Below are 14,083 nucleotides of genomic sequence, written 5' to 3' on the forward strand. Positions count from 1 at the left end.
TAAAATGTTAACACAGAAAACCTATATTATAAGCATTACATAAAAACTGCAACATAGGGAGTAAGGGTAATGTGTACACAAAGTACATACAGCGTGTGTGCTTGTTTCAAGAGTGTATTTGTTAATGAGAGTCTTGCCCTTGGACATATCCGTAGATAAAACTGAAATCCAATAGCAAAATTTCTTCATCCTCATAATCTAACCTTTCCAAAGATGGTATGTTTGTTATTGAGTTCATCCGCAGGACCCAATGTAAAGAAAAACTGACTGCCATTATCATGAGGTCCAGCATTTGCCATAGCAACCAATCCTCTTCTATTAAAACGTAAACGAGAATGAAATTCATCCTGCAAGTTTAACAATAAAGAAAAAATAAGTTTAATGGAAAATAAAGATTTCAAAGGTCTAACTTTCAAAAATACAAAGCATAGTCTACAAGTAAAAGAATCCAATTGGTACTGCTTAATTGAAAAATAATTATTAATGCTTATTCAAATCCGAGCTCTAAGCTGCACAGCACAAAAAACTTACAGAAACTTCTAAATAGAAAATACATGAATGCAAAAAATTCAGACATCCCACTCCCTCAAAAACTCAGCAAATAAATACACAATCCAGTGTACGTGTGTCACATGGGCATGTCCTAGGTCCGATCACAAATCTGTGCTGAGTTACTTGATGGTAGGGGCACTACAATTGACCTCAGTGCATATAGACTGAAAGGCAGGAGGTCAGCAACAATCATTCCAACTTCTATGAGCCCCCCACAACCCCTTACTGAAACCAAAAGAAAAAATGCTGGAAAAACTCAGCAGGTCTAACAGCATCTGTGGAGAGAAAGACAGAGTTAACGTTTCAAGTCTGTATGACTCTTCAGAGCTCTGAAGAAGAGTCATATGGACTCGAAACATTAACTCTGTCTTTCTCACCACAGATGCTGTTAGACCTGCGGAGTTTTTCTAGCATTTTTTGTTTTGTTTCAGATTTCCAGCATCCGCAGCATTTTGCCTTTACCCCTTACTGAAAGGTAGGATGAAGGTAGAAGTCAAAATCTGTTGTGAGGCGTCCTCAGTGGAACAATCTCCCTAGTCTCTCACATCAACAGCCACCTGAAAACAGTAGCAAACAGGGTACCAGCAACATGGAATTTATCCCAGCATTAATCAGTACCTTAAAGGGAAGTGAGAATATTGGCAAAAAAAATTCTGACCTTAAATGGCTTCCCATATATTGACTCGCCACCTGTTCCACTTCTTGTTGGATCCCCTCCTTGAACAATAAAGCCAGGTACAACCCTGTGGAATATTGTGTTATCATAATAACCTGATTGGAATGAAAAATAAACAAGGATTCACAATCAGAAGGGCTCATTTAGAAATTAGTTGTCTTCAGTTAAGTTTCAATCATCTGCTTTTTTAACTCTTATCCAACTGATCACTGTAACAGCTGTATACAGAATACCCAAAATCAGCTAGATCAAAATTAACAGAAAACATAAAATGCAAACTAATTCTCCTCAGCCCCTGAATTTGCAAAAGCAAGTTATTCATTGTAGACACAAAACCATGTTTACTTTCTTTAGGACAGTCAATATCTGTATGCAGGTGTACTTCTGCCAGAGATAAATCAGCAATCAAGCTTTAAAAAATGGCCTGTCTGGATTAACTAGTGGGTCTTCTGGTGTTGCTCACTGCTAATTAGAGGATATATTGCTTTACATTGATGAGAGGGTTAAACCATGTAATGTATAATTCTATTGCTAAGATAGAGTTATATTCCTTTAAGGCATAATTGCTGTGAATAGGCATGTCCCAAGGTCAATTAGAAGGTAATTACTTCCTTATAAAATGGCAGATGGTTGTAAATTCCTAGTTCCTCCCCATGGCCAAAGAAACATACAGGAAATGTTTGAGTTTACACAGGATATACGGTGGTGAAACAGGTCACTCAGCCCAACCAGTCCAAGCCGGCTTTTTAAAGATTTCTTGCTATCTGTAACCAAGGCTGTGGTCTTCCGGTCCTGCCCGTGGTGGGAACTGTCGAGGGCAAGATGGAAAATTTGACAGACCAGCCAAAGGTCCGTTGACCTCGGGTGGGAATCGGGTCAGGAAAATCCCGGACTAAGTGTGGTTTCTGATGTTTGTAATATTTTGAGATGCAGGGCAGCAAATATATTAGAAACATAGAAAATAGGAGTAGCAGCCATTCGGCCCTTCGAGCCTGCTCCGCCATTCATTATGATCATGACTGATCACCCAACTCAATAGCCTGCTCCCGCTTTCTCCCCATATCCTTTGATCCCTTTCACCCCAAGAGCTATATCAAACTCCTTCTTGAAAACATACAATGTTTTGGCCTCAACTACTTTCTGCAGTAGCGAATTCCACAGGCTCACCACTCTCTGGGTGAAGAAATTTCTCCTCATCTCAGTCCTAAATGGTCTATCCCGTATCCTCAGACTGTGTCCCCTGGTTCTGGACTCCCCCACCATTGGGAACATCATTCCTGCATCTACCATGTCTAGTCCTGTTAGAATTTTATAGGTTTCTATGAGATCCCCCCTTTCTTCTGAACTCCAGCGAATATAATCCTAACCGACTCAATCTCTCCTCATATGTCAGTCCCGCCATCCCAGGAATCAGTCTGCTAAACCTTCGCTGCACTCCCTCTATAGCAAGAACATGCTTCCTCAGATAAGGAGACCAAAGCTGCACACAATATTCCAAGTGTGGTCTCACCAAGGCCCTGTGTAATTACAGCAAGACATCCCTGCTCCTGTACTCAAATCCTCTGGCTATGAGGGCCAACATACCATTTACCTTCTTTACCGCCTGCTGCACTTGCATGCGTCCCTCAGCGACTGGTGTACGAGGACACCCAGGTCTCATTGCACATTCCCCTCTCTCAATTTATAGCCACACAAATTATTATCTGTTCTTCCTGTTTTTGCTACCAAAGTGGATAACCTTTCATTTATTCACATTATACTGCATCTGCCATGCATTTGCCCACTCACTCAGCTTGTCCAAATCACACTGAAGCATCTTTGCATCCTCCTCACAGCTCACCCTCCCACCCAGCTTTGTATTCTGTGTCATTTCTCATGTTAAGTCAGGGATAACCATATTTTATAAAAAGACTTGCATTTAAATAATGCCTTTCACAACCTCAAATGTACCAAAGTACTCTGCAGCCAATTATGCACATGTATGTATTGTCACTGCTGTCATATGAGCAGCCAATTTGTGTAAAGCATGGTCACACAAACAGCAATGTAATAATGGTCAGATTGGTGAGGGTTAAATAATGACACTTCAGGGCGGTGAGTCTGGGAAGAGTGTACTCTGCGGTAACTGTCGCCAAGTGAAAAAAAAACAAAGAGTGACATCACAGGAAAACCGTAAGTTCATTGGTTGGTAAGTAACTGCTAGTCTGAACTACCCTACTCTAAATTGATTTCAGATTAAAGGTGACTACTAGGGCCCAGGATCGGAGGCCTAACGCTTCAGTTTCAACTCAGCAGAGGGAGCGAGTTCCAGTTGATTTTAAAAAGTGTATTCTGAATCTCTATTCTAACTTGCTTTCAGATTAAAGGTAAATAAGATTAACATTTTATAGATTGATAAACTAAAGACCAGTAGGAAATTTAAAAACAAATTGAAAAACAAAGGAAGTAAAATAGAGATGCAGGGCCAGGCGATGTGTTGTAGCTGCATCATGTGGAAGCTGGTGGACCCTGTTATGGTTCCTAGTGTCCACATCTGTAGCAAATGTTGGTTGCTCGAGGAACTCTGGCTCAGAGTTGATGAGCTGGAGTCTGAGCTTTGGACACTGCGACACATCAGGGAGGGGGAAAGAGTTACCTGGATGCTGTGTTTCAGGAGACAGTCATGCCCCTTAGATTAACTACCTTAAATTTGACCAGTGGTCAGGGACAGGAGGGTGTGACTGTGAGTGAGGCAGGTAGAGGGATCCAGGAAGTAACACTGCAGGAGCCTCAGCCCATGCCCTATCCAACAGGTTCAAGATTCTTGCTCCCTGTGTGGACAAGAACGGGGCTGTAGGGAGGATGAGCAAACTGACCATAGCACTGTGGTACAGGGAGCCATTCAAGTGGGGGGGGGAAAGAGAAATGTAGTTGTAATCGGGGATAGTATAGTTAGGGGAATAGATACTGTTCTCTGTAGCCAGGATCGAGAGTCCCGAAGGCTGTGTTACCTAACTGGGGATAAGGATATCTCATCTGCGCTGCAGAGGAACTTGGAGAGGGAGGGGAAAGATCCAGTTGTCGTGATCCACATAGGTACCAACGACATAGGTAGAATGAGGAAAGACATCCTGCTGAGGGAATGCGAGCAGAAAGGGCTAAATTAAAAAGCAGAACCAAAGAGGTAGTAATCTCCAGATTACTACCTGAGCCACAAGCTAATTGGCTCAGGGTCAATAAAATTAAAGAGGTAAATGCTTGGCTCAAAGATTAGTGTGGGAGAAATGGGTTTGAATTCATGGGACATCGGCACCAGTACTGGGGAAAGAGGGAGCTATTCCGTTCAGACGGGCTCCACTTGAATCAGGCTGGGACCAGTGTCCTGGCAAATCGCATAACGAGGGTTGTAGATAGGGCTTTAAACTAAATAGCCGGGGGGAGGGTTCAGTTGCATGAAAATATAAAAAATCAAGGAGAAGGTAAGAGTGCAGGTTAGTAATGAAGCTGATTGTTACCAAAAAGTGAAAGGAAGGGACAGAGTGTGTGAATGCCATATTGCACCAAAGAATCATATAAGAGGAAGGAAAATTGACAATAGGGAAAACTTAAAGGTTTTGTATCTGAGTGTGCATACAATTCTGAATAAAACTAATGAGTGAACAGCACAAACAGAGATAAATAGGTATGATTTGGTGGTCTTTGTTTTTATCTCTATGATTTGGTGGTGATTACTGAGACGTGGTTACAGGAAGGACAGCTTTGGGAGTTGAATATCCAAGGGCACTCTGTTTCGGAGGGATAGGCAGGGAGGAAACTGAGGTGGTGTAGCTTTGTTAGTAAAGGAAGAGATCAGTGGTATAGTGAGGAATTATATAGGCAATGGAGAGCAAGACATAGAGTCAGCCTGGGTAGGAATAAGAAATAGCAAGGGAAAGAAGTCCCTGGTGGGAGTAATCTATAGATCCCCAAACAATAGTTCAGCAGTAGGGCACAGTATAAACCAGGAAATACTGGGAGCATGTAAGAAAGGCATGGCAATAATCATGGGTGATTTTAACATGCATATAGACTGGACTAATCAAATTGGCAAGGGTAGCCTCGAGGGAGAGTTCATACAGTGTATTAGAGATTGTTTCTTGGAGCAATATGTTGTGGAACCAACCAGGGAGTAGACTATTCTGAATTTGGTTTTGTGTAATGAGATGGGATTAATTAATGATCGCAGAGTAAAGGATCCTCTAGGGAAGAGTGATCATAGGATGCTAGAATTTCAAGTTCAGTTTGAGAGCGAGAAACTTGAGTCACACACTAGTGTTCTGGTCTTAAACAAAGGTAACTACATAGGCATGAGGGCAGATTTGGCCCTAGTGGACTGGGCAGGAAGACTACAAGGTAGGACAGTTGATGAACAGTGGCAGATATTTAAGGAGATATTCAATTCCTCCCAAGTTAAATATATTCCTAAGAGGAAGAAAGGTGGTAAGAGGGGGAAAAAGCATCCATGGCTAAGCAAGGAAGTTAAAGATAACATAAAGGTAAAAACTAAGGCATACCAAATTACAAAGGTCAGTGGCAGGCTGGAAAATTGGGAAACTTTTAAAGATCAACAAAGGGTTCCTGAAAAAATAATTAAAAAAGCAAAGGCAAATTATGAAAGAAAACTAGCGCAAAATGTAAAAACTAATAGCAAAAGCTTCTACAAGTATATAAAAGGAAAGAGAGTAGCTAAAGTGAATGTTGGTCCCTTGAAGGATGAGACTGGGGAGTTAATAGTGGGGAACGCAGAAATGGCAGAGACGCTTAATCAATATTTTGCCTCAGTTTTCACAGTGCAGGACACTTGTACCACCCCAATAGTAACAGGTAGAGCAGAGGGTATAGAGGAGGAACTTAGAACAATCACCATCACTAGAGAAAAAGTACTGAGCAAACTATTGGGATTAAAGGGTGACAAGTCCCCAGAACCTGATGGCCTACATTCCAGGGTCTTAAAGGAAGTCGCAGCGGAGATAGCAGATGCATTGGCTATAATGTTCCAAAATTCCCTGGATTCTGGAAAGGTTCCAGTGGATTGGAAAAATGCTAATATAACGCCGTTATTCAAAAAGAAGGGGGGAGGCAGAAAGTAGGAAACTATAGACCAGTTAGTTTAACGTCTGTCGTTGGGAAATTGTTAGAATCCATTATTAGGGAAGTGGTAATGGGGCATTTGGAAAGTCAAAATGCAAGCCATCAGAATCAGTATGGTTTAATGAAGAGTAAATCGTATTTGACTAATTTGCTAGAGTTCTTTGACGATGTGACAAGCAAAGTGGATAATGGCAATCCTGTAGATGTAGTATATCTGGACTTCCAGAAGGCCTTTGATAAGGTGTCGCACAAAAGATTAATACACATGATAAGATCACACGGAGTTAGGGGTAATAGATTAGCTTGGATAGAGGATTGGCTAACCAACAAAAAGCAGAGAGTCGGGATAAATGGGTCTTTTTCTGGATGGTAAACTGTAGCTAGTTGGGTGCCACAGGGTTCGGTCCATGGGCCCCAGCTATTTACAATCTATATTAATGACTTGGATTCAGGGATAGAAGGTACTATAGCTAAATTTGCAGATGACACCAAAATAGGTGGGAAAGTAAGTTGCAATGAAGAAATGAGAAATTTACAAATGGATATGGACAGGTTAGGTGAATGGGCCAAAATTTGGCAGATGGAGTTTAACGTGGATAAGTGAGAGGTTATCCATTTCGGTCGGAAGAATAAAACTTATTATTTAAATGGAAAGAAACTTCAGAATGCCTCAGTGCAGAGGGATCTGGGTGTCCTCTTGCATGAATCGCTGAAAGCTAGTATGCAGGTACAGCAGGTAATAAGGAAGGCAAATGGGGTTTTAGCATTTATTGCTAAAGGAATAGAGTGTAAAAGTGCGAAGTTTTGTTGCAACTATACAAGGCATTAGTGAGACTACACCTGGAGTACTGAGCACAGTTTTGGTCCCCTTACTCGAGGAAGGATATAGTTGCATTGGAGGCAGTTCAGAGGCGGTTCACTAGTTTGATTCCAGAGATGCGGGGCTTGTCCTATGAGGAGAGATTGAGCAGTTTAGGCCTCTACTCGCTAGAGTTTAGAAGGATGAGAGGAGACCGAATAGAGGTATATAAGATGCTCAAATGGATAGACATAGTAGACGTGGAGCAGATGTTTCCCCTTGTGGGGCATTCTAGAACGAGAGGCCATAGTTTTAGGCTAAGAGGTGGTAGATTTAAATCAGAGATGAGGAGGAATTACTTTTCTCAAAGGGTCGTGAATCTGTGGAATTCACTACCTCAGAGTGCAGTGGATGCCAGGATGCTGAATAAATTTGAGGAGATAGACAGATTTTTAATTAGTAACGGGTTGAAAGGTTATGGGGAGGGGGTGGGAAATTGGAGTTGAGGCCGAAGTGAGATCAGCCATGATCGTATTGAATGGTGGGGCAGGCTCGAGGGGCTAAATTGCCTACTCCTGCTCCTAGTTCTTATGACAGATCATCAGAACTTCACTGCTCTTCACAGTAGAGACATGGAATCATTTATGTTCACCCAACAGGGCCTCTGTTTAACATTTCACCTGAAAAATGGCACCCCTCAGTAGATCAATGGAGGATCAGCTTGGATCTTATGTTCAAGTCTCTGGCTTCTGTCTGAGAGGCATGACTGCTATCATCGAGTCAAATCTGATAAACAAGGGAGGATTTCCATGGAGACAGGAAGACTCTGAGGACATTTAAAAATGTTGAACAAAAATAAAAATACCTGGAAAAACTCAGCAGGTCTGACAGCATCTGTGGAGAGGAACCCAGTTAACGTTTCGAGTCCATATGACTCTTCAACAGAACTAAGGAAAAATAGAAGGGAGGTGAAATATAAACTGGTTTAAGGGGGGGGGTGGGACAAGTAGAGCTGGATAGAGGGCCAGCGATAGGTGGAGATTGCCAAAAGATGTCATAGACAAAAGGACAAAGAGGTGTTGGCGGTGGTGATATTAGCTGAGAAATGTGCTAATAGGTGACATTAAGGATAGAAAACAGGACAAGCAAGGTACAGATAGCCCTAGTGTGGAGGGGGGGGGTGGGGGGAAGGGAGCGAAATAGGCTAAAAGGTAGAGATAAAACAATGGATGGAAATACATTTTAAAATAATGGAAATAGGCGGGAAAAGAAAAATCCATATAAATTATTGGAAAAAAGGGGGATTAGAAAGGGGGTGGGGATGGAGGAAAGAGTTCATGATCTAAAATTGTTGAACTCAATATTCAGTCCGGAAGGCTGTAAAGTGCCTAGTCAGAAGATGAGGTGTTGTTCCTCCAGTTTGCGTTGAGCTTCACTGGAACATTGCAGCAGGCCAAGGACGGACATGTGGGCATGAGAGCAGGGTGGAGTGTTGAAACGGCAAGCGACAGGGAGGTCTGGGTCATGCTTGCGGACAGACCGAAGGTGTTCTGCAAAGCGGTCACCCAGTCTGCGTTTGGTCTCTCCAATGTAGAGGAAACCGCATTGGGAGCAGCGAACGCAGTAGACTAAAGTGAGGGAAGTGCAAGTGAAATGCTGCTTCACTTGAAAAGTGTGTCTGGGCCCTTGGACGGTGAGGAGAGGGGAAGTAAAGGGGCAGGTGTTGCACCTTCTATGGTTGCATGGAAAGGTGCCGTGGGAGGGGGTTGAGGTGTAGGGGGCGATGGAGGAGTGGACCAGGGTGTCCCGGAGGGAACGATCCCTGCGGAATGCCGCCAGGGGGGGTGAAGGGAAGATGTGTTTGGAGGTGGTATCATACTGGAGTTGGCAGAAATGGCGGAGGATGATCCTTTGAATGCGAGGCTGGTGGGGTGATAAGTGAGGACAAGGGGGACCCTATCATGATTCTGGGAGGGAGAGGAAGGTGTGAGGGGGGATGCACGGGAGATGGGCCGGACACGGTTGAGGGCCCTGTCAACCACCGTGGGTGGAAAACTTCGTTAAGGAAGAAGGAAGACATGTCAGAGGAACTGTTAATGAAAGTGGCATCATCAGAACAGATGCGACGGAGGCGAAGGAACTGAGAGAATGGGATGGAATCCTTACAGGAAGCGGGTAGTCAAGGTAGCTGTGGGAGTCGGTAGGCTTGTAATGAATATTAGTGGACAATCCATCACCAGAAATTGAGACAGAGTGGCCAAGGAAGGGAAGGGAAGTGTCAGAGATGAACCATGTGAAAATGATTGAGGGGTGGAAATTGGAAGCAAAATTAATAAAATCCACGTGGGGTAAGTCGGAGACGGAGACAGTCACTGAGGAAGGAAATATGGCTGTGAAAGCGAGTTTTAGTAAACACCTTGTCAAACACCAGGAGAGAAATGGAAAGCAATGAAGGTGAGCAAGGCAAAAGAGAGGCGGAAATCCTGTCGGAGAGAAGAGCGATACTTCTAAAAATGTTGGGTGGGACCCAGATGCAGAAGCTGCACCCTAATTTCTGACAGATCCAATTTTTGCTGGCAGGGGAAGGGGGCGTAACATGATTCATTTGGAGGGAAACCCAAACTTAGCAGGGCCATTTGAACTCAGTGGTGAGTTCAAACAGACTACATTTTGGCTGTGCCAAGGGCCTTAATCTGCAGTCTGGGAGTCACAAATTGATGGAGTGATGTAAATGCTCTATGAAGGGCAGATAAGAGCTGTGTAACTGTCATGATCTTAAGTTTTTTAAGTTCCCTGCTTGTTAAACATGAAAAAATAGGCTGCAGCTGTCACTGAGAGTTGAATAAAATGTCAGCTGGTCTGCTCTGATTGACAGGCCACCTATTGCAGGTTAGAAAATAAACAGTAGCATCTAGTGGTGCAGTTTTGATAGAGTTCCTTCTTTCAAGGTGATAATTATTTATTCAAGTGTACACAAGTAGCAAAAGTTATCTGCCTACATCAATAATACACTAAATATGTTGAGCTGAATGTCTGTTAGTATTATCCAAATAGTATACAGTAAGTCTACAAGAAGTTAATGGAGACAAAAAGCTGCACAACTTTATCGAGTTTTGAATGTGGCACAAGTCTTCATTAATCCAGCTTTCGCCTCTTTTTTTGAATGTTGCCAGAGTAATCTTATTATCACTGGCACCCAATGGCTCCATTACAAAATCCTTTATTCCCAGGGTTTTCAAAGCTTCTCTGTACTGCCTCAAAGTTATATGTCTTTGTTTTGTAGTGTCCAAAATCCCAAACACGGTATCTTAATTTGACTCATCAAACAAGCAAGGGTAGTCCTTTTTAGTCTGGCAAGATTCAGTTTTTCCAGTTGAGCTATTAAAAACTCTAATGGCTTGGCCGACCGATGGTACAGCAACATGCTGGTCAGGTTGTTGAGCAGCTCCAGGATCTTATGTTCCGCCAGGTATTCGGTTGCCACTCCAGGGGAGCCGCCATGCCGACTTTGTTGACATTTCCCCTTGAGCTATAATTATGTCATTAAGAACATTTAGTTGAGTTTTAAAAGTTACAACTATCTCAACAGGGGTTCTGAGTTCAAAATTTGATTGAAGTTTAAAGAGGTTATTAAAGTATTATCTGTCTTTGATGTGGGTCTGAACAAAAAACTGTTTGTTTTTACAACAGGTTAACCATTTGGAGAGGTTTAAAAGCTTTGAATGGGTTTCATGAATGGGAGGATTTTTTTCCACTATCAAGTGTGTATGAATGAGAGCTATATTAGATTGTTAGAAGTTTATTTTTCTCATCTCGACATGGCTCCGGAGGTCTGCCCATGGTGGATACTGCATGAGTGGTTATAGGGGTAGCATGGAGAGTATGAGAGGTCATGTGGGATGGGGGGGGTACAGGAGAGACATGAGTTGGCATCGAGTTGACATGGATGGTATAATGGGGCATGGGGGAGGTAGGTGGGGGGCACGAGATGGCATGGGGGCAGGAGGGATGATAGGGGGTTGGGTGCGGCCGGGGGGGGGGGGGTGTTGAAGGGTTATGAGGGGTGGGAGCTGGAGGGCCTAACAGCTTCTGAAACAACTGGGATGAAGTCCCAGGGAACTGAGACAGGACTTCTAAACAGCCCACCTCAGCACTCGCCTGCCCCTGTGGCGTCTAAGCTCCACTTCCAGGGTCAGTGGGTGCGACTCCATCCAGCACCTGCCACCTGAAAGCGCAAATCGTGTGATTCTGGGTACTTTTCACCAAGGTGGGTCCAGTGAGTCATGAAAAGTGTTACACGGTGTAAAATTCTGGTAAGGAGAAGCATGTTTCATTAGGGCCATAAGTTTTAATTGTTGTTAAGTAAACAGAGGTCCGGGTCAGAGTTTAATTGTTGTATGGTCAGGGAAATTTGTAGATTAGCATGTATCTATCAGTTTTAGGCTATAAGTTGGAAGTGCAGGTCAGAAGCACCCATCCTTTAAGGAAGTTCTTTATCAGTAACAAAGGGTAACATTGTATAGACAGGGACACTATTTAATTTATCATAAAGTTAAATCAGAAATCTATCTTGTAGAAGTCACTTGTTCTTCTCAGCCACTTCCAGACCTGTCAGTGTGTCTTCCATTTCTCCTCACCCAGCCATACCTTTTCCCAATGCCTCCTTCTCTAGCATTCTGTGCCCCTTGATCCATATGCTCTTTTAATGCTATTAAACAAAGAACAAAGAAAAGCACAGCACAGGAACAGGCCCATCGGCCCTCTAAGCCTGTGCCGATCATATTGCCCGACAACTAAAACATTTTGCACTTCCGGGGTCTGTATCCCTCTATTCCCATCCTATTCATGTATTTGTCAAGCTGCCTCTTAAACACCACCATCGTATCTGCTTCCACCACCTCCTCTGGCAGCGAATTCCAGACACTCACTACCCTCTGTGTAAAAAACTTGCCCCGCACATCTCCTCTATAGTTTTCTCCTCTCACCTTAAATCTATGTCCCCTAGTAATTGACTCTTCCACCCTGGGAAAAAGCTTCTGACTATCTACTCTGTCCATGCCACTCATAATTTTGTAAACTTCTATCAAGTCGCCCCTCAATCTCCATCACTCTAGTGAGAACAATCCGAGTTTCTCCAACCTCTCCTCATAGCTAATAACCTCCAGACCAGGCAGCATCCTGGTAAACCTCCTCAGCACCCTTTCCAACACCTCCATATCCTTCTGGTAATGTGGCGACCAGAATTGCACGCAATATGGCCTAACCAAGGTTCTATACAGCTGCAGCATGACTTCCCAGCTTTTATACTCAATACCCCTGCCAATGAAGGCAAGCATGCCATATGCCTTTCTGACTACCTTATCCACCTGCGTTGCCACTTTCAGCAACCTGTGGACCTGTACACCCAGATCCCTCTGTCTGTCAATGCACTTAAGGGTTCTGCAATTTACTGTATAATTCCTGCCCGTATTAGATCTTCCAAAATGCATTACCTCGCATTTGTCTGGATTAAACTCCATCTGCCATTTCTCCGCCCAAGTCTCCAACCGATCTATATCCTGTTGTATCCATTGACAATCCTCTTCACTATCTGCAACTCCTCCAACCTTAGTGTCGTCTGCAAACTTACTAATTAGCCCAGTTACATTTTCCTCCAAATCATTTGTGTATACTACAAACAGCAAAGGTCCCAGCACTGAACCCTGCGGAACTCTACTAGTCACAACTCTCCATTCAGAAAAGCACCCTTCTACTGCTACCCTCTGTCTTCTATGACCAAGCCAATTCTATATCCATCTTGCCAGCTCACCTCTGATCCCATGCGACTTTACCTTCTGTACCAGTCTGCCATGAGGGACCTTGTCAAAGGCCTTACTGAAATCCATGTATAAAACATCCACTGCCCTTCCATCGTCGATCATCTTTGTCACTTCCTTGAAAAACTCGATCAAGTTAGTGAGACACGACCTCCCCTTCACAAAACCATGCTGCCTCTCACTAATACGCCCATTTGCTTCCAAATGGTAGTAAATTCCGTCACAAAGAATCTTCTCCAATAATTTCCCTACCACTAACGCAAGGCTCACCGGCCTGAATTTCCTGGATTATCCCTGTTACCCTTCTTAGACAATGGAACAACATTGGCCATTCTCCAGTCCTCTGGGACCTCACTCATAGCCAGTGAGGATGCAAAGATTTCTGTCAAGGCCCCAGCAATCTCCTCCCTTGCCTCCCTCAGTACTCTGGGGTAGATCCCATCTGGCCCTGGGGACTTATCCACCTTAATATTCTTCAAGACGCCTAACACCTCTTTTTTGATCTCAACATGATCCAGGCTATCTACACACTCTTACCTAGACAAATCGACCGCTAAGTCCTTCTCTTTGGTGAATACTGATGAGAAGTATTCATTTAGTATCTCTCCCATTTCTTCCAGCTCCACACACAGATTCCCACCTCTGTCCCTGAGTGGGCCTACCCTTTCCCTGGCTACCCTCTTGCTTTTTACATATGTATAAAAGGCCTTGGGATTTTCCTTAATCCTGGTTGCCAGTGACTTTTCATGACCCCTTTTAGCCCTCCTGACTCCTTGCTTAAGTTTCTTCCTACTTTCTTTATATTCTCAATGGGCTTCATCTGTTCCCAGCTTTCTAGCCCTTACGAATGCTTCCCTTTTCTCTTTGACTAATCTTGTAACATCCTTCGTTATCCAAGGTTCCTGAAACTTGCCATGCTTATCCTTCATCCTGGCAGGAACATGCTGGTCCTGAATTCTTATCAACTGACGTTTGAAAGCCCCCCACATGTCAGTTGTTGATTTGCCCTCAAACATCCGCCTCCAGTCTAGATTCCTCAGTTCCTGCCTAATATTGTTATAATTAGCCATCCCCCAATTAAGCACCTTAACCCGAGGACTCCTGTTATCCTTATCCACCAGTACCTTGAAA

The 14,083-nt window shown here is 43.5% G+C and overlaps 1 protein-coding gene across 1 annotated transcript in view; it reads right to left on the reverse strand.

The window, feature by feature from the left end:
* Positions 1-14,083, reverse strand: part of cwc27 (CWC27 spliceosome associated cyclophilin) — a 304,456-nt gene that overhangs the window by 266,985 nt on the left and 23,388 nt on the right. The window contains exons 3-4 of the mRNA XM_078548949.1: positions 1,211-1,323; positions 204-347 (exon numbers count right to left, since the gene is read on the reverse strand). Coding sequence (XP_078405075.1) covers positions 204-347; positions 1,211-1,323 — 257 coding nt within the window. The remainder of the gene's footprint in view (positions 1-203; positions 348-1,210; positions 1,324-14,083) is intronic.

The sequence above is a fragment of the Cetorhinus maximus genome, chromosome 1 (assembly GCF_964194155.1).
Source record: "Cetorhinus maximus chromosome 1, sCetMax3.hap1.1, whole genome shotgun sequence".
In the NCBI taxonomy this organism is placed as follows: Eukaryota; Metazoa; Chordata; class Chondrichthyes; order Lamniformes; family Cetorhinidae; genus Cetorhinus; species Cetorhinus maximus.